We start from the raw sequence: 21486 nt of genomic DNA on the forward strand, positions 1-21486 counted from the left end.
AATTTCTTGGAAACACTGCATTTAGATCATGAATTTTTTTCTGATTGCTTCTAAGTAATCTGGCAATTTTCTGAATTCCATTTCTGGCATATCCTCTGACTCTTCAGCTTCTGTTACTGAGGAGCTGTAGTGTTCCTTTGGGGGACTCATAGTGTATTCCTTCTTCTTATCAAGGTTTTTTTCCTTTGTTTTTCTGCATTTCTGGTTGCTTCTCTCTTTTAATATGTGTCTTGGTGCTTGTGGTGAGATTTCCCTCTGCTATGTGTGCCTTGCAAGAGGAAGCACACAGCCCTGCCTCTGGGGCAGGTTCGAGAGCTCTGGTGCACTAAGCCCACCTATTGGGGCCGGGCGCACTTCTCACTGGTGCATGGAAGCTCAGGATTTTGGTATTTAGGACTTCTCCTTGTTGTACAGCTTCTGTGGTGGGGAGGGGTGGGGAATTACTCTGAAATGTTGTGATCCTTGTTCCCTGGATGGGAAGTGTTGTGAAATGGCCCCACAATTGATGGGCGTGTGCACGGGAGGCAAATGTGGTAGCCTGCGGTGGCCCTCTGCTTACATTTGAAGATGTTAACAAACAATATGGCTCCTCCCAGCTGGCTGCAGGTCCGGTTTGGGGGAAGGGGCAGACATAGATGGAGTGGGGCGTGCCTGATCTCTGTTCCCCTATTCTTCCCACTTGGAGCTGCCAGGCTCCCCCGCCCAGTGCTATCAGCAGCTCCATGGATTGGAGACCTCCTGTCTCACCTGGTCCGCCGAGAGGTGGGGGAGATTTTCAGTCTCCCCATTTGGCTTCTCCACTGTGCCTCTGCCACTCCCCTTTTGCTCCCTCAGCATGGACTTGCCCAGTCTCTGTTGGACTCCTGGGTGGCTTTGCGTGCAATTCTCACCGCTCTCTCCCTGGCTTGTATCCCCTTTCCAAATGAACTATTTTGCCCTGCATGACTCATAACATCTTGTTGCTATACCATTATCTTGGCCCCCTTGCCAGGTTTATTTTTGTAAATAATATTTTAAGAAACCCTATTCTGAATTTGAGAAGTTGAATTAAAAGCTTATTTGCTAAGCCTTACAGGGACATCCCCAGGCTTCAGCTATTGTGAGAAGGATCGATGTGAGGATCTTAGCTGCCAGACTTTTCCAGAGTACAACCCAGTTCTGGAGGTTTGGCTCATCAGGGTAGCATGCCTGATGGCAGGTCATGTGTGTCACCTGAGATTGAGAGGGCCTGACAGTTGGGAGGCCTGCTGACTGGCTCTTCCCAGCCCTCCTGATCAGCAAATGACCTCACCACCTCATCTGAGAACCTGTAACCGCAACATGGTCACATTTTGGTTTCTGCCCAATTTATTTGCCTTGTTTATGGATACTATTTTGTATCGATATAGAATTGAGAATTATATGGTTCATGTCAGGAAAGGCTCAGGTGGTAAGTGGGAAGACAGAGAAAATATTACTTTAACAAATGAGGGGAATGCTTAGTGATTATTTGATGTCTCCAAATTCTGGTTCTTTATCAGCTAGGTGAAATTATTTAAAGAATATGTTTTTGTTTGCTTTCTGAGAGAGGGAAGTGGAGGGCGGATTGACTATTTCCATCTGCTGGTTCATTCCCCAAAATGGGCACAAAGGATGGAAGGCCAATCTGAAACCAGGAGCCTCTTCTGGATCTCCCACACGGGTGCAGGGAGACCAAACACTTGGGCCATCCGCTGCTGTTCTTATCCCCAGGTGCATCAGCAGGGAGCTGGATAGGAAGTGGAGCAGCTGGGACTTGAACCAGGGCCCATAGGGATGTCAACACTGTAGGCAGTGGCCTCACCCACTCTGCTGGCCCCATGGTTCTTTAGTACTACTAACAAAACAATTTTAATTTTTGGTGTGTGAATGACAAACCTTCACTAATAGCCGGTTTAACAGGGAATGAAAATACTATTGGAAGTGTACCCTTTGCATATTTACCACATTATTTCCAGAAAAAGAATCCAATATTTAGAAGTACAAATTCTGGCAGTGGAAGACTTGTTTTTGATGAATGACCAGATAAGCTCTTGGTGTTAAAATAATTTCTCAATAGTGAAAAATTTCAAACTGGCATTTAAGTTTTTTAAAAATAATGTTTGTAAATTTTGTTTTCTCTCTGGAAAGTCTTGACCCTAAGATTAAAGTCTACTAACAGTTCAGTTCTAAAGTTCAGTTAGAACTCTCTAACTGAATGAGCACTGTATTTTTCCTGGCTCTTCTCTTCCCTGGACTGTGTTTGTGCTGGTATGGATGTATGTATGTATAGCATGCGCTCCCATCCACTGGTTTGTCTTGTAAATGCCTGCAATGGCTAGGGTTGGGCTAGGCCACAGCTTGGAGCCGCAAGCCCAATTCAGTTTTCCTACATGGGTGGCAGGGACCTAACCCTGTCTGATGACTCCCAGGAGCCATCACCTGTTGTCTCTCAGGGTGTGCACTAGTAGGGAGCTGGATTCAGGAGTAGGAGCAGGACTTCAACCCAGGCGCTCTCATAAGGGGTGCAGGCATCAAGAATCCCAATTGGCAGCTTACCCAGAAGGCCAAACAACTGCCCTTGCCTTTTTTTTTTTTTTTTAAATCTTAAAGTTTTGCAATCAAGATAATTTATCTCATTAAATTTCAGAAACAGACAGGGTAAGATGTAACCAATGTGGGCTTATAAAACAGATGAAGATGATACCATTTATACCAAGAATCATACCACTATATTTGATATTTTATTCAACTTTAATATGGTTTCCATTAACTTTTAAAACAAAATGATTTCCAGTTTAAAAAACAATGCACTGACCACATAATTCCTTTTTCATTTTATACAGTTATACAAATATTCTAAATACACATTTTGTGTTCAAGATGATGGCAAATAAGATTAACTGTACAGTACATAAGGAAAGAAAATACTTTAAGCATATTTAGAAGCAATAGAAATGTCTATACAAAACAAGCAAAAATGGAATAAAATTTTTATTTTTAAAGTATTGCAACAGGCCCACAGGTTTGTAACAAAAATGTCTTTGCACAGTTCCTCACAATGCCCCATTGATAGCTAAAGCAAGACAGTGGTTTTTAGAAAATAATGTTTCAAAATGCTACACATGGTACTATTAGTTTGCACAGTTTGATCAAAATAACAAATCTACTTTGAGTCAAGCAAAACCTAGAGGAATATACCAAACAACTTGAAAATCATTTGTATAAAATTCATTGCACGTTATTTTACTCAGTTGTTTGAAAAGTAAAAAAGTGTATTTACAAAATATTTCGCAGTCAAAATTATAAAGTGAATGGATATTTCTAACACGTCTTGATACAGACAGTTCAAGGAAAACACACAAATGTTTTTTCTTTAAGAGGTTTTTTTTCAGCGCTCCTTCCACAGGGAAGTAAACATGATGTACTCAAATGGATCTACAAGATGTTACACATACTGGAGCAAATCCAACACCTGCATTATAAAACAATGTTAAAAAGGTGAAAGAATGAGGAATTTGTACATTGTAAGAGGTGAGCAGTTCAGAGATCAACAAGTACAATTTCAACTCAGCAGTAAAGTCTTCATAGTCTTCAGGGAACAGACAGACAGTGGACAGCCTTGACTTGATGAAAGTTGAAAAAGCACCATGCACAACAGTTTAGTGGTAAACACTGAAAAAAATAGCACCTGGAATTCTGGGAAACTGACAATTTAAAACTGGTCTAGTAACTGCCGGAGATATGGTGCCTTCGATAATTCTCTATTTACTCGGGAGAGTTTGAAAAGTACCGGGCAGTTCAGAGAAACACATGGGATATGTCGGTCAAAGCAACCAGTACAGTTCTTGCATATCTGAAAGCATAAGAGAAATATATAAAACAATGGGAAAGTTTCTGGAGATATGTATAAACAACAAATCCTTATGCTCCAGCCTTTTTGATCCACTATACATTACTGGCAGATATAACATGTCATTCATCAAAGTTTCATTAATTTTCATCTCTTGTTCAGATACTTCTAAATGATACTATGTCACCAAAATAGAGGACAAAATCTCCCAAGGATTCATTTGAGATCCTTTCACTTACCACAGAATCCCATTGTGTGAAAATCCACATAATTAGCTACCCAGTTACCAAAAAATGTATTTTAAATGGACTATAAACACTTTTTTGTTTACAAAATACAGATGTATATATATATTGCAATCATAAAAACATTATTAGTTTAGAAGAGAAAAATAATGTGAATTTTAAAGTAGTAGGCTAGTGGTTTTCAACCTTAGTTCCAGTAGTTCACAATAAATAATGCCTGAACCCCACCCAGCCCGATATGTCACAATATCTGGGTATGGGCCTAGCAATCTGTACTTCTTAAGGATCCTAGGTGATTCTAATATGTAAGATCCAATCTTAAGGAAATTAATAAGGCAATTTTTTAAAAAAAGAGAATGACACAGTGACCAGCTATCAAACAAGTTGGTTGCTGTTTTCAACACTATGATCCTGTTATAAACAAGCTGCTACAAACATGTGCTTCACTGTGTGCCATGGAGATGGAGTACGCCATGCTGCTAAAAATCTGCCAAGATATTCAAATATAGAATTTCTGTATCACAGCTCCATGTTCTGTAGCTAAACTCAGGTGCTAGCAGAAACTGATAAATATTTAACCCTCTCTGTGCTTGTCTGATAGATGAGCCAGGATGGAATTACATGACTCACTAAATGTCACTCAGCGTTGTGTTCAAGATTCTTCACCGGTGATTTAAACCCTGAGCATTCAGCCCAATTCAGGTTCACATTCAAAAACTCTGAACGCCACAATGTGGAAACCTACATTTTAGCTTATTCTTTGACTTAGTTTTTCAAAACTTTTCTTTCAGGTTTATCATGAAAAGTGTTTAAGGTGATGAACAGGAGTTTTCCCTGACACGTGCAGCCACCGAGGACCTAGTATGCAGTGTTTGCACTGTTAACAGGGAGTATGAGAATGTTCCAGTGGATGAATCATTGTGCTTTCTGAGTTTCTAATAAATTACTAGTTTTATACCACAGTATTGATAAAATGCATAAATATTTCTACTTTTGAAGTTTTTTGAGGCTTTCTATACAGGTTAAGGAATGGTTAAATTTTTTTTTTTTTTGGACAGAGATAGAGCGAGAGAGAGCGAGAGAGAGCGAGAGAAAGGTCTTCCCTCTGTTGGTTCACCCAACAGATGGCTGCTATGGCTGGCGCTGCGCTGATCCAAAGCCAGGAGCCAGGTGCTTCTCCTGGTCTCCCATGTGGGTGCAGGGCCCAAGCACCTGGGCCATCCTCCACTGCCCTCCCGGGCCACAGCAGAGAGCTGGACTGGAAGAGGAGCAACCGGGACTAGAACCCGGTGCCCATATGGGTTGTGGAGAATTAGCCAAGTGAGCCATGGCGCTGGCCCCTGGAATGGTTATTATTATTATTATTTTTTTAACATTCTATAAACACTGAGGAAGAGTGTTACCTACTTTTGCGCTGCAGAGTTTGATCACACACAGCCTGACCTAAGCAGATCTCTGAGGATCCTGTTCTCAGTCTGTGCCTTGTATTAGGATTCAACAAGAGAATCTGCTGTAAGGTGGTTGCTGCTATTGGGACAGCAGCCAATAAACTAAACAGAAGCTGAGAGCAGCCAGTGATTTCAGTGTCTTTACTGACTAGAACCGCATCTGGCACAAAATGGCTGAAAGTCGGCTAGTAATAACTGTAGTGATATATTCTCAGCTAAAGGTTTGAGCTGATTGTTTTTAGATGACTGGGGGGAGTCAGAGGAAAGCAGAGGGAGCAGGGTGTTTGAGGGCTAGGAGCTGGGAGAGATTAAGGTACATCCACACACCCAGAAGTTCAGTATGGTATCTGCACAGGGTAGAGTGGGACAGGGGGAGGGTGAGAAGTGATGACACAGGTAGCAGGTAGAGCCAGAACAGAAAGAGACTTATAAACCATGCTGAGTGTGAGTTTTCTGAGAAAGACAGAAAGAGGTGTTCTTTAGATTTCATTTTCTATTTCAGTTCAAGACATGACTTGCATCTCATGCTCATACCCCATCTCACTTATTAGCAGTGCTAATGTGCAAATTACTTAACCTCTCTATAGCACTTTATTCATCTGAAAGTTACCTAGAACAGTCCCTGACAGTAAGACTCAGCCATGCGGGGCAGGTGTTCAGAGCAGTGGTTAAGGCATTGCTTGGGATGCCTGCATCCCATACTGGAGTGCATGGGTTCAGATGCTGCCTCCACTTCCAGTTCCAACTTCCTGCTAATGTACACCTTTGGAGACAGCACGTAATAGTCCAAGTACTTGGCCCCTGTCACCTAGCTGGGAGACTCAGATTTAGTTGCAAGTTCCTGCCTTTGTGTGGCCCAGCCCTGGCTACTGTGGGCATCTGGGGAGTGAACCAGGGGACAAAATCTCTCTATGTTTTTCAAGTAAAATAAATAAAAAATTGTTTTTTAAAAAGAGAATCATGTTATTAACTATTAATTTTTCTATATATACTTTTAGAACTGCAGCCCTTCCACATTTACTAACAATTCTCTAAGATTTTTATGAGCAGAGTAAGTACTGACAGAATAATTGGGACTTCTCTATTTTTACAAAAATTTTGGTAGTAAACTTATCTTTTTCTTAAATTATTTGAGAGGCAGAGAGATGGAGAGAGAAACACTCATTTGCTGGTTCCTTTCCCAAATGCCTGCAACAACTGGGGCCAAAGCTAGAAGCCAGGAATGCAATCAAGGTCTCCCGCATGGGGGCGGCAATCCAATTCCTTGAGCCATTATCAATGCCTCCCATGGTCTGCCCTAGCAGGAAGCTGGAGTCAGGGCAGATGCTAAATACCTACCCGCCTCCCCTTTAAAAGATATTGTTATAAAAGAAACTGGGTGGATGACTGTTCTAGTTGTAGGTTTTAATAAACACATTATTCCATAAAAACAAAAAAAGCCATTTTTAATAGTTTAGTTCCATTATAATATTTTGGAGATTGTTAAGTTTATTAGGGGCCAGCGCTGTGGTGAAGCAGGTTACAGCCCTAGCTTACAGCACTGGCATCCCATATGGGTGCTGGTTCGAGTCCCAGCTGTTCCACTTCTGATCCAGCTCCCTGCTAATGTACCTGGGAAAGCCATGGAAGATGGCCCAAGCCCTTGGGCCCCTGCATCCATGTGGGAGAACTGGAAGAAGCTCCTGGCTTTAGGTTGGCTCAGCTCCAGCCATTGGGGGAGTGAACCAGTGGATAGAAGACTTCGTTCTCTCTTTCTCTCTATATCTCTATTTGAAAGAGTCACAGAGAGAAGTAAATAAAAATCTTTAAAAAATAAGTTTATCAGTTTAGAATCCTCATTTCACTTGTCACATCAGTTTCATATCTCACACTAAAATTCAAGGTTTGTCTGTATGTCTCTGAAGAACCAGACTGCCTGAGGTTCCAGGTTGCTGAACAAGGCCATACCTTCGTAAGTTGCTCCTGTTTGCGTTCCAACTCTCTGATTTCTTGGTTGAGGATGATGGCAACATGCTGAGGTTGGCTTCGACATTTACTACAGATGCCATGCTGAGTCAGCTCATCGCACACAGGACAGTGTAAAGTGGTGAAATATTGTGAAATAGTGCCTTTCCGCCCTTCAAGTTCACTTCGAGAGGAGGTGGAGGCTTTGTGGATCTATGAAAACATCAATTTGGAAATTAGTCTGAGCCACCTTCACAGCGGAGCAGCTCTTCTGCTGTGATTCTGTCTACTTGGGCATTATTTCATTCATTCCTTTATTCATCAGCCAGTGTTGAGAAGCCAGACATTGTTCCCAGCACTGGGGCGCTAGCAATGAATGCCCTTGCCTTCGTGGAGCTTCCATCTTAACTTCAACCGACACCTTCAGTTTTTTCTTCTGGAAAAGATGATTTCCTCCACCTAGTTTTGTGGTTGAGATATATACAGATGTACTGACAGATCACACAGGGCTAGGAGACCACAGAGTATTATGGAAAGACTCCATGGAGTGGCCGGCGCTGCGGCTCACTAGGCTAGTCCTCTGCCTGTGGCGCCGGCACACCGGGTTCTAGTCCCGGTCAGGGCGCCGGATTCTGTCCCGGTTGCCCCTCTTCCAGGCCAGCTCTCTGCTGTGGCCCGGGAGTGCCGTGGAGGATGGCCCAAGTGCTTGGGCCCTGCACCTGCATGGGAGACCAGGAGAAGCACCTGGCTCCTGGTTTTGGATCAGCACAATGCGCCGGCCGCAGCGGCCATAGGAGGGTGAACCAACGGCAAAAGGAAGACCTTTCTCTCTGTCTCTCTCACTGTCCACTCTGCCTGTCAAAAAGAATCCATGGAGAGAGCAGAGACTGCTGAAAGGCTGCCCCAGGTGAGCCATGCACACAAAGCAAGTAGAAGGTTAAGAACAATGCTAGGTAGCAGAGTGAAAAATCCTAGCAAAAGCAAAACAGGAACTTTTCAAATTTTATTAGATAAATGTTGTCTAAGAATTCTTCTTTTTGAGTGAATACTAGTTTCTGAGATCAGTCTTCTGCTACTATTTTTATACTAAAATAAATTATTGTTGGCGGTTTCTTCTGGTGCCTTATAAGTTACTGTGCAAAAAGTTATTAGGTTAACTCTTACACATGCTAGTGGCTTCATATTCTTGCTGATGATGAGACGAAAATGGTATTTAAAAAACTTGAGCTTCCTGGCTTGAGCCAGGACACAGCACTATAGACGTCAGCCAGCACAAATTCTCTGAAGTACAGCTTCAACCTCAGTTCTGAGTGTATGCTTTCCCTTTCTCTTTAAAGTGTTTGCTGAAAACCTAAATTAAATATCAGCTTTTTAAAAATCAGTTTGCATGAGAACCCTCTGCCTGTCACAGTCTGAGATACCAGCAAACTACTGAGAAGATCTGAATTCTAACCAGCAGAAAAAAATGACTATTCTAAAAAATGTGTGACACATTATTTACAGAATTACGTATTGCTCTTTCAGGCTTCTCATGAGTAAACTAGAAAAGAACTCAAGCAAAACGCCCTTTGATAAGATTCCACATTACACGTTTTACTTTACTGTAATGTTAATTGAACATTTTTATTTCTTTGGTTTTGTTACAACCCTGTCTAGATACTCTATCCTATACATTTCCTAAACATCTATGTTGAAGGAAAGTTTATTCATTTCTTTTCATTTTATTTATTTTTATTCATTTATTTTATTAGCTGGTTTGCTCTGAGATATTTTGTAGCTCAGTGTTTACCACTGAAATAGCTATGGGATTTATTTTAATATTTCTATAATTTGGCCAGCCTGATAAGCTGGGAAGGTATCTGTAGACACTTCTCATGTTTCTTTTTTAGGAAACCAGAAGAATATGGCGTCTTTGCCACTTTAGGATAAAAGATGGTCTGCTTTGCTCCTTGCAAAATAAGTAAAACCTTAAGTTTTACAGGAAATTTAAAGTGAACTTTCTCTGTAGTTTATAACACATGTACAAGTCAGTAAGCTTACCCTTGGTAATTCATGATACCAACTGAAGACATCGATACCAATAAGTGAGAAGATTCTTGCCAACGGTGGAAGAATTTGCTTGGTGATATAGTAAGTGGCATTCAGTCTCAGAGTCGGGTCTTGCAGGACTTCCACTGGACGCCTTACCAGCTGGATAAGTGGCACTCCGGGACTCCCATAAATGATGACATAGGGCACTCGCTCCCCAACTCGAGGCTCAGAGCGCCGGTCATAAGTAAGCATTTTTCTGTTCAAATCCAAATAAGAGACACACTCAAAGACTCCCACAGAAGCATCTATATAGCACATAAAAATTCTTTAAGAGTTATTACTTCTTCAGAAACTATATACATTTTACTTAGTTTACACCAGGTGGATATGCTGGAAGAATTCAAAACTTACCTGTAAATTATTGCTACCTGGAAAATGAGTTAACAGATACTATAAAGGGCTGAGATCAAAGTTACCTGGTTAAACATTTGATTCCAGAGAGGCAGCCCCTAAGTGTTTGGTGGATTAGTATTAAAGACGACCTAGTGATTCTGACTGGGGGTGGGGGACACAAGCTCTGTATCAGGTCACAATTGAACTGCATTGAGTTTCCCTCAGGAGACCCAGAAGAGGAGCAGAGGGGAACATGCATTCACTTTCAGCGAGGCTCCTCGAGGGCAGTGAAGAGTCTGGGCAGGTAGGCGAGGTGTGTTTTCACTCACTTTCTAAGTCTGTGCGGAACCCCAGGGCTACACCACTTAGGTACTGAAGGCCTGCCTGTTGTCGTGCTTCATTACCTTGTAAGTTCAAGGGCTGGCACACAAGCTCCAGGTCTGTAAGAAAAACTTCCTCTGTATTCCTTGGCAAAGATAAAATCTTGTATGCTGGCCTTTCCTTCCAGAAGCTTCATACACTGTCGCTGAACGTACTGTTTAATTAGACTGATATCTCTTGTTTCAAACAGCAGCTTCAGAGAACGCTCAAGTATCTTAAACAAAAAGATATGCACATAAAGTATCCCCTAGTATATTTCACTGCTGTTATAATACTTTCAATTATATAACTATTAGGTAACTTGATTTACTTAAATAATCTGTTACTTAAAATGACTGGATAAAAATTATTAGAAGTTGGAAAATACTTTGGAGACTATATATAGCTGGCTATTTTTTTAAAAAAAATTATTTGAGAGGCAGAGTAAGAAAGAGGAAGGGTAGTTGCATGGATGGGTAGGAATAACATGGCGGGAGAGAGGGAAGGACGGAGAGAGGGAGGTCTTCCATCTGCTGTTCACCCTCCAAACGTCTGCAACACACCAGGCTGGGCTTGGCCAGCCCAAAACCACAAGCCACAAATTCCAGTGGGGTCTCCCACTCGGCCAGCAGGAACCCAAGTACTTGGGCTGTCAACTGCTGCCTTCCCAGGCATGTTAGCAGGAAGAAGGATCAGAAGCAGGGGAGCAGAAACTCAAACCCTCACTCTGATACTGGATGTTGGCATTTCAAGTGGTGGTTTAACCCACTGCAGCACGATGCCTGCCCCACCATTTCTGAAAATAGAATATCATATGATTTGAGGAAAATAGTATCAGAATGATAGCAGATGAAACATTTGTTATGTGATGAGCAACAAAAATGTGTAAGTTTTCTTAACTAGTCAAAGCACTTTAAGCACAAGTAATCAGACATGATTTCATGTATTGTTTTTTATTGTTATAGAGAGGACTTAATTTGGCCATAGCTCAAATAATACCAGTGATCAAATCAAAATCATCCCTTTGCGTTTTTATAGTGTTGATAAAATTTGTACTAGGAAATGACCAACATGTGGTGGATTTATATAGTAGATTGATTTAAACTTGAAATTTTCGGTGAAAGTGGTATATCTTATTCTGAATACTGGGGCCTATGCATTCCCATACCATAAGCCTGTTGGTAGGAAATTCTCATCAAATTTATGTGTTCCTTTTTAGCAATTTTGATAAAATGTAAGGCATGGTAAGAAGTCAGAAACCAAAGGTAAAATCAAATAAAATTCTTGAAATTCAGTTCTTCCCATAGTTACATATAATTATGCAAGATATAGTTCTTTCATTTACTTAAAGGATGGTTACATTTTCACCACATTCATAGTCACTTATTTCTTAAAGATGAAAACAAGATAGATACAACTTACCTTAGAAACAGCGGGGCAGGAATCTCTTCTAACAGTTTCTATTCCTTTTGCATCAAATACTGGGTCCTTTTGATCCAGTGTTTCATACATGTAACCCACATACCTCTTTTTTGTTTGTAAAACACAGGGCAAATATACCTATAGTGACATTAACAAAATGGTTCTAAATAACTTTTTTCCTTGTAATGAATTTTACTTTTGTATCTTTCTGCTCTCTTTAACCAAATGTCAACTATAAAAACATTTTAAATATGATTAGAGGACAACAGGTTCATGACAGAACACCTGGAGGTGAAAGCACAATGAACTGTCTTTACTTCTTTACCGCTTACTCATTCCTTTTTTTTTTAACATCAATTTTGCTCTTATTTCAACTAATATATTGCTCTCTCAAAAATTATCATATTGTCTTTTTTTAATTAAAGATTTATTTTATTTATTTGAAAGCAAGAAAGAGACACAGAGAGAGGTCTTCCATCTGCTGGTTCACTCCCCAGATGGCCACAACGGCTGGAGCTGAGCCGATCTGAAGCCAGGAGATTCTTCTGGGTCTCCCACATCAGTGCAGGGGCCCAAGGACTTTGGCCATCTTCTGCTTTCCCAGGCCATAGCAGAGAGCTGGATTGGAAGTGGGGCAGCAGGGACACATGGGATGCCAGTACTTCAGGCCAGGGCTTTTAACTCGCTGTGCCACAGCACTGGCCCCTATCATATTGTCTTAAATAATTAAATATTGATGTAAATAACTTCTTAATTTTGTACCAAATGTAGATGTTAACAGAGAGCTGGCCTGGAAGAGGGGCAACCGGGACAGAATCTGGCGCCCTGACCGGGACTAGAACCCAGTGTGCCGGCGCCGCAAGGCGGAGGATTAGCCTGTTAAGCCACGGCGCCAGCCATGTCTGGTTTAGTTTGTAATTAAAACCATTCCCCCAAATACAATTCTGGATTCAGGAAGCTTCACTGGTTAATTCCATCAGCCAACTAAGGAATAACTAATTGAAACAATCTTACACACTTTTTCTTTCAAATAATAAGAGGAAACACTTTCAACTCATATTCTGAGGGCAGCTGTTTCATATTCTCAAACCAAAAATAATATAAGAAAACAAAACTAAAGATCAATATTCATCATAAACACATGCTTAACAGTTCTTGACATAATGTTTATATTTTCTTTGGGAAGTTTTGCAGTTTTTGTTTTTATATTGCCCAGTCTATTTCAGGTACATGTTTGTGTATGGTGTTATTCTCCAAGCTCTTCACTTTATCATTATTCATTTCTCCCTCTTCTCGCTTTCCACGCTGCTCTCATAAATCAATCACATTAAGGTACTGCCCATCATTCTTTCTCAGCAGCTCTTGAATTGTCCTTTATTAATTTGTATTCCCTCTTTTCATTTCACTAGCTAAGGCTATGATAGCTGCAAGAGGCACTGAGTCTTCAGACTCCCTTTTCCAACTTATCTTGTACACCTTGGTGAGGCCAATTCTGAAACACGAACACCTCTGATCATGTCACTTTCTTGTTTGATAACTGCTGTGGTTAAAATGTATCTCCTCCAAAATTCAGGTTTTGCCAATGTGATGATATGAAGAGGTGGGTCCTTTATAATGGAATTATGTCATGAGGACTCCCCCTTGATTAGGTGCCCTTATGAAAGAGCTTTATGTTAAATATGTGTATATGAAGTATATAAAGTTTGTTTACCTTATATAAATATTTAATTAATAAAATGTATACAATTTAACAAAAGAGCTTTATGGAGGGATAAAAAATTAATTCCTTTTTGGCTTTTTTTGCCTTCCACTATCTAACAATGCACCAAAGCGACACTCACCAGATACCAATTGCTGGTGCTTTGATCTTGGACTTTCCAAAACCTGGGACTGTGAGAAATAAGTTTCTATTCTTTATAAATAATCCAATCTATGGTATTCTGTTAAAGTAGAACAGACTAAGGCAATAAACCTTTTTGAAAAAACTGAAACTCTTTAGCTTGACATTCAAAACCCTCTACAGTCTGATCAATTTTTTCCACATTAATCTCCTGCTACTTTGTATTCCCATATTGTGCTTGTCTGACTCCCTGTCTCTACATCCCAGTTTCTTCTGTGCATCATGATTATAGCCCCATGTCTGTTGAAATTTTAACTATGTTTCAAGACATAGTTCAATGTTACCTGCTACATGGAATCTCTCCATCCAGCTCAGGAAGACACAATTCCTCCTGTCCCTTTTTTTTTTTTTTTGACAGGCAGAGTGGACAGTGAGAGAGAGACAGAGAGAAAGGTCTTCCTTTGCCGTTGGTTCACCCTCCAATGGCCGCCGCGGCTAGCGCGCTGCAGCCTGCGCACCACACTGATCCGATGGCAGGAGCCAGGTGTTTCTCCTGGTCTCCCATGGGGTGCAGGGCCCAAGGACTTGGGCCATCCTCCACTGCACTCCCTGGCCACAGCAGAGAGCTGGCCTGGAAGAGGGGCAACCGGGACAGGATCGGTGCCCCGACCGGGACTAGAACCCGGTGTGCCGGCGCCGCAAGGCGGAGGATTAGCCTAGTGAGCCACGGCGCCGGCCCTGTCCCTTGTATTCTTAACATTGCTTAGGAAGACTACTACTCATAAGACTTTCTATAAACTGACAATAAAAGAGATCACTTACATGTATTTCTAATCTTTCCTTTTAGATTACTGGCTCTTACAGGACAGAATCATGTCTTACTCTTTTTGCATTCCACATAGCTCATAGGCATAAAATCTTTTTATAAATAAATATTTGACATCTAAAGGAAAGCAAAAAGAGTCAGAAGTCCTTGTGGCAGGAGTATACTTTGCAAAGAATATCTCCCATTCTACCTGGTCTTTCAGTGGGACTCTGACATTCTTCCCATTAGTAGATAAGATCTTTGTTCTTTCTTTTTATATTTAAAGAGGCTGTGACACTGTGTGGTTTTGGGACTGTCATGAAAAGCAAAATCCCTTTGTCTATCTTTGGGATGTTCACTCCTAGAACCCAGCCACCATAACGTGGAGAAGAACAGGCAGCCTGGGAAAGACCATGTATGTGTTCAGCTGATGTCCACACCATCTACCAGCACCTACCACTAAACATCAGAGTACTCAGATGCCAACTGGGTTACCCCAGTTATCAGAAAGATCACATCCAGCCTTTAAGTCTTCCCAGCTGAGGACCCTGGTGCATCTTTTCCGAACCTCTGAGCCATAAAATCTATGAGAAAATGAAATGCTGATTGTTTTTAGACCAATAAGTAATGCTATTGGGGTGGCCAACAGCAGTATTAACTAGAACATTCTTCATTTTGTTGAAGACATTACTTTAGGGGCCAGCGTTGTGGCATAGTGTGTTAAGCTGCCACCTGCAATGCTGGCATCCCATATAGGCATGGGTTCCAGTCCTGGCTGCTCCACTTCTGATCCAGTTCCCTGCTAATGCGCATGGGAAAGCAGCAGCAGACAGCCCAAGTCCTTGGGCCCCTGCACTCATGTGGAAGATCCAGATAAAAGTTCCTGGCTTTGACCTGGCCCAGCCCTAGCTGTTACAGCTATCTGGGGAGTGAACCAGTGGATGGGAAGATCTCTCCCTCTCTGTAACTCTACATTTCAAATAAATAAAATCTTAAAGAAAAGACATTACTTTAAAAAATCTGAGAAAATTTTATGAAATTGAGAAAAATATTTCAAATTTACACTCTATGGATCCATATACTGTTAATTATTCTGAAAATGTATTCAGTCATAAAGGTAACAAGGTATATGAAATTTTATAAAATAATTTTTACAAATTTTATTTGAAAGAGAGAGATGATAGAAAGACAGACAATCGGCCGGTGCCGTGGCTCAACAGGCTAATCCTCTGCCTTGCGGCGCCGGCACACTGGGTTCTAGTCCCGGTTGCCCCTCTTCCAGGCCAGCTCTCTGCTATGGCCCGGGAAGGTAGTGGAGGATGGCCCAAGTTCCTGGGCCCTGCACCCGCATGGGAGACCAGGATAAGTACCTGGCTCCTGGCTTCAGATCAGCGCGATGCGCCGGCCGCAGCGGCCATTGGAGGGTGAACCAATGGCAAAAAGGAAGACCTTTCTCTCTGTGTCTCTCTCTCACTATCCACTCTACCTGTAAAAAAAAAAAAAAAAAAAAAAAGACAGACAATCTCTCCCGTCCACTGGTTTACTACCTAGATGCCTATAATAGCTGGGGCTGAGCCAAGCTGAAGCCAGGGTGGGTGGCAGGGACCTATGCACTTAAGCTATCATCTGATGCCTCCCAGTTTGCACATTAGCAGAGCCAGGACTCAATTCCAGGCACTGTGACAAGTACCCAAGTGGCATTTTAACTGCTCAGCCAAATGTCCACTCCAGTATGTGAATTTTACATGTGATTATTCATTTTATATTCCTCTTACCTTTTCGAACTTCAACTTCACTGGTTTAGGGTTGGTAGAAGTTACAGCTTCAGCAATTTCTTGACCAATCTTAAAAGACTGCTCCTTAGTGGCTCCTTTCAGTAGCACAAACATACTAAGAGATTAAAAGCAGAGTTGGGTATTGGGTCATTATAATGAAAAATATCATCAAGAATAATTGTCCTAATACTCGAATACCAAACAAAACCATTTTTTTCTCCATTATTCTTCTATACTAAGTCACTTCTGGAGTCATAGCCCTTGTTACAAATGTTTAAGACATCCAATATTCTAGATGAGCTGAACATATTGGCTCAGATATTGCAAGAGACAAGAAGGGTCCTTGGTCATCCCTACAGTTTTGAGGTTCTGTATGACATACAGTTAAGTACATCATAAAATAAGAGAATATGTGATTATAAAGAAATAAAAAACCTTGTGTTATGGGAAAAAATTTCTTTCCAGAACAATTCAACTTTTAAAAAAGCACATTTTTGCAAACACATGTTCACTGAAGAATAGTTACAAAACACAAAAAGGCACAAAGAAGAAAACAGCCATTTGTAACCCTACCATTGAGAAAAAGACACTACAAACATGTGTCTCTGTAAATCTTTTCCCACTAAATGGTGTATATTGAACATTTCCCCATATAATTTAGTTCTTTTATATGTACAATTATACTGTGTTTCAATAAATATGGGTATATATTACAGGTGTTTTACTCTTTTCTTCCCTAACATCTCATTTAAAATAATTATGTGGCACACTTCTGATTATATCCTTAGAACAAATTCCTAGAAGTGAAATCTCTGGACAAATGGTATACAGTAAAAATGTTTTTGGAAAGATAGCATCAAATTGAATTCCAGAATCCTTCTGATGTGCAATCCCACCAGCAGTGTGTGCAGGTAAAGAGGTGAGGGTTTCTGATATGCATAAAAAAATATCAACACAAAAAATGCTCAGAAATAACTGGTGAAACAAAAGTATTAGGTATTTTTTTGTAACACCAAATCTAGTTAAGCTTACATTTTAGTATATACTTCAATCCAAGCACCAAAGAAATAATGGCTATTAAATATATTTGAGATTCCATCTTGAAACATGGCTTTAAGATTCTTATGTCTAGCCATATAAACCAATCTCTTTTTGCTTAAAAAAATTTTTTATAGGACCTTAAAAAAATCCCATTTGGATGTCTGCTCTGAAAAAAATTTTTTTGCCAATACTGTAGAGTTATTGGTAGAGACTAATATGAAAAGTTTTTTTAAAAAAGGAGTAATTCATTCAATTTTACTGAAGGTCTTTAAAATAAAAACTTTATTGGTTTTTTTTTTTTAACTAAAAGGTCTTTAAAATAAAAACCGTCTAAATCAATTAATTTTATAATCACAAAGGCAGAAAAAAAGGGCCTTTGACAGCTAACTATATCTTCAATCTAAGGCTATGATCTGGGTCACTTTTTGTATTTCTTTTTAGTTCTACTTCATACTCCATTAAACCAATACAGTCTTATTTTTTAAAAAATAATTATGGGGGCCAGCGCTGTGGTGCAGTAGGTTAATTCTCTGCCTGTGGCGCCGACATCCCTTATGGGCACTGGTTCTAGTCCCAGCTGCTCCTCTTCCCATCCAGCTCTCTGCTGTGGCCTGGGAAAGCAGTACAAAATGGCCCAAGTCCTAGGGCCCCTGCACCTACGTGGGAGACCCAGAAGAAGCTCCTGGCTCCTGGCTTTGGATCGGCACAGCTCCGGCCGTTGCGGACATTTGGGAAGTGAACCAACGATGGAAAACCTTTCTCTCTGTCTCTCCCTCTCACTGTAACTCTACCTCTCAAATAAATAAATAAATAAATAAACTAAAAAAATTATGGAATTTCCTTTTGAATGGTTATTTAATAAAAATCAACTCTAGTGAGGTATATTTAGCATATAACAAAATGAACACATTAGAAATGTACAGTTCCACGAATTCTGATAAACGTATATACTTGTTATAGACTGAACTGTATTCCCTTAAAATTCATATATTGAGGTTCTAATACCAAATATTTCAGAATGTGACTGGATTTGGAATAGTTTATTTACAGAGATGATCAAGTTAAAACAATCTGGTAAGAGCTTGTTAATCTAATCTGACTGCTGTCCTTCAAAGATGAAACCTGTATATACAGAAGTACCAGGGACACCTGTGCACAGAGGCAAGACCATGGGAAGACACAGTGAGATGGAAGCCATCTGTGAGCCAAGAAGAAAGGCTTTAAGAGAAATCAAACCTGCCAACACCTTAATCTTGGACTATTAGCGTCTCTAACTGTGAGAATAAAATTCCAGTTGTTTAAGCCACCAAGTCTGTGATATTTCATTATGGCAACCCTGCAAGTGTATACACTTGTGTAACTACAACCAGAATCAAGACAGAACATCTTCATGACACCCCAAAGTTCCCCTTTACTATTTCATAATAATTCATTCTACTGTGGTCTAAGGCTCAACACAAGGTCCTATTGTGTATACTATAGGTTACTTTTTTTTTTTTAAGTTTTATTTATTACTTACTTGAAAGCCAGAATTACAGAAAGGGAGAGACAGAGAGATCCTCTATCCGCTGGCTCAGTCCCCAAATGGCTGCAAACAGCAGGAGCTGGGCCAGGCTGAAGCCAAGAGACAGGAGCTTCCTCTGGGTCTCCCATGTGGGTGCAAGGGCCCAAGCACTTGGGTCATTATCCACTGCCTTCCAGGCACATCAGCATGGAGCTGGATCAGAAATAGAGCAGCCAGAACTTGAACTGGTGTCCATATAGGATGCTGGTACTGTGGACAGCAGCTTAACCCATTGTACCACAGTGCCAGCTCCTAAAGGTTTTATTTTTTTCAAGGACTTCACATAAATGGAACTATACAGTTTATACTCTCTGGTGTTTGGCTTCTTTCACTTAACATATTGTTGAGATTGATCCATGATATTGGAGTAACAATAACTGGTACCTATTTTATTGTTCAGTAGTATTCCATTATATGGGTATTATTCTGCAATTTGTTTATTCATTCACTCACTGATGCATATTTATATTGTGTGCAATTTGGGAGTATTATGAAAAATGCTCCAATGGAGACTTGTATATAAGCCTTTGTATAGGCATACTTTCATTTCTCTTAGGTAAACATAAAGGAGTAGAACTGCTGGGTCACATGCTAATGGAAAATTTAACTTTATATGTTACTGCCAAACAATTTTTTTGAAAGATTTTTTTTTTTGACAGGCAGAGTGGACAGTGAGAGAAAGAGACAGAGAGAAAGGTCTTCCTTTTTCTGTTGGTTCACCCCCCAGTGGCCGCCGCGGCCGGCGCATCGTGCTGATCCGAAGCCAGGAGCCAGGTGCTTCTCCTTGGCCTCCCATGCGGATGCAGGGCCTAAGGACTTGGGCCATCCTGCACTGCCTTCCTGGGCCACAGCAGAGAGCTGGACAGGAAGAGGAGCAACTGGGACAGAATACGGCGCCCTGACTGGGATTAGAACCTGGGGTGCCGGCGCCACAGGCGGAGGATTAGCCTATTGAGCTGCCGGAAAGATCATTCTTAAAATGTTCAGATGCAATGATGAATGCAAAGATTCTAAAATTAACATGTAAATACACATATTTCTTTAAGGTTAAGCTATGGCAACAAAAATCAGAGAAGTAGTGGCCTGGGGAAGGGGATGAGGTTAAGGGTTTGATTGCAAGAGGGAATCAAACACCATTGTAGGGTGATAGAGCTGTTCTATATCTTGACTGGGGCTGTGGCTGATTATTCAGGTCTATACATTCTTATATTGAACTATATTCTGGGCACTATTTTGTTAAACACTAACTCAGTAAAAATGGTCAAAGTAAAGATACATCTTAAAAGATACTAATATAGGATATATATCTTAGATTTTACCCAGTAGTGTTGGTACATTTATTAGAATCTATCTATGCTATTTTGGCCAGTATGATTTGATGCTAAACTTTAAGAGAGCTGGCCAGGATTAAGAGAAGTTTTTGGTCACTGTAAAGAATAGAGGTGACCAGCCTATAAAAAGACTGTTTTGAAATGAATTTCTAAGGGTTGGCACTATGGCATAGTAGGTTAAGCGTCCACCTGCAGTGATGGCATCCCATATGAGTGCCAGTATGTATCCTGGCTGCTCCTCTTCTGATCTCTTCAGCTCTCTGCTATGGCCCGGGAAAGCAGTAGAAGATGGCCCAAGTGCATGAGCCCCTGTGCCCATGTTGGAAACCAAAAGAAGCTCCTGACTTTGGAATGGCCCAGCTCTGGCTGTTGTGGCCATTTGGGGATTAAGCCAGTGGATAGAAGACTTTTCTCTCAGTCTCTCCCTCTCTTTGTAACTCAACCTCTCAAATAAATAAATAAAAATGAATTTCTATTTGTCACTGGTTCTTTTAATTTACTAAATAACATTCATCTTTGGGTGAAGAAGTTCAAGTACACTTTTATAGCAATGATTTTCAAAACAGAAGTTCAGTGAGTCACTGAAGGGGCAGAAGCTGTGGCATAGCAAGTAAAGCCACGTCCTGCAGTGCTGGCAACCCATATTGGTGCTGGTTTGACTCCTGGCTGTTCCACTTCTTTTTAAAAAAATTTAAAAAAGATTTTATTTATTTATATTTATTTACATTATATATTATATATTTATCCACTATGGTGGGATAAATATGAGAACCACTGTTATATGAAATAACTGTTGGAGAATCAATTATGTAATTGTTGGATAATTAATTAAACACAAGGTTACTTAACTTGTTACACTTTCTAAATGGATGGTAAGTGCTTTAGGAGAAAAATACCCTTCATGCTTTGGTAACTGATCTCCGTTAGCTAGATACCAAGATGCATAAAACCTCTGTTATTGAAACTGGTAGGAGGCAATGGTCATTCATCATGGCCATCCATCAGATTTCCTTAATTCTGATGATGAGGCAACTGAACCCTGGAGAAGCTAAATGACTTAATTAATAGCCATAAAATCATCTAGAAAGATAATCCAAATCTCAACTCTCAGTTGAAAACTTTCACTCAACCAAACATTACCTATTATTTCTAGAGCAAGGTTTCTCAACCTTTTATCACTATTACCTTCCTAAGGGAAAAAAAATAAAATGAAATTTAACAAGAGAAAGTAATTAGTAGGAAATAAAATACTGTTGGGTAGGGTTAAGTTCTGCAAGACCAACAACTATCATACTGAGATTATTTTGCCTCCTTGAACTTATTTGTACTTTTCTAGATGATCCTGTTGATGTTGAGAATGCATTGCTACACTGAATTGTCTTCATACAAACTTCAATAAGAATTTGTTGAATGGATCAGGTAGTGAATGGCGACCAA

At 40.4% G+C, this 21486-nt stretch overlaps 1 protein-coding gene across 4 annotated transcripts in view; it reads right to left on the reverse strand.

Annotated features, from left to right (window-relative positions):
• Window positions 1-2746: 2746 nt before the first annotated feature.
• The window catches only part of REV3L (REV3 like, DNA directed polymerase zeta catalytic subunit), a 190285-nt gene continuing 171545 nt past the window's right edge, over window positions 2747-21486 (reverse strand). For all 4 annotated transcript variants that reach the window (XM_062186619.1, XM_062186618.1, XM_062186616.1 and 1 more), the window contains 6 exons: window positions 16114-16228; window positions 11694-11831; window positions 10316-10506; window positions 9528-9774; window positions 7491-7700; window positions 2747-3853 (listed from right to left, as the gene is read on the reverse strand). In XM_062186619.1, coding sequence (XP_062042603.1) covers window positions 3713-3853; window positions 7491-7700; window positions 9528-9774; window positions 10316-10506; window positions 11694-11831; window positions 16114-16228 — 1042 coding nt within the window. In that variant the 3' untranslated portion in view covers window positions 2747-3712. The remainder of the gene's footprint in view (window positions 3854-7490; window positions 7701-9527; window positions 9775-10315; window positions 10507-11693; window positions 11832-16113; window positions 16229-21486) is intronic.

Source organism: Lepus europaeus, chromosome 3 (assembly GCF_033115175.1).
Source record: "Lepus europaeus isolate LE1 chromosome 3, mLepTim1.pri, whole genome shotgun sequence".
In the NCBI taxonomy this organism is placed as follows: Eukaryota; Metazoa; Chordata; class Mammalia; order Lagomorpha; family Leporidae; genus Lepus; species Lepus europaeus.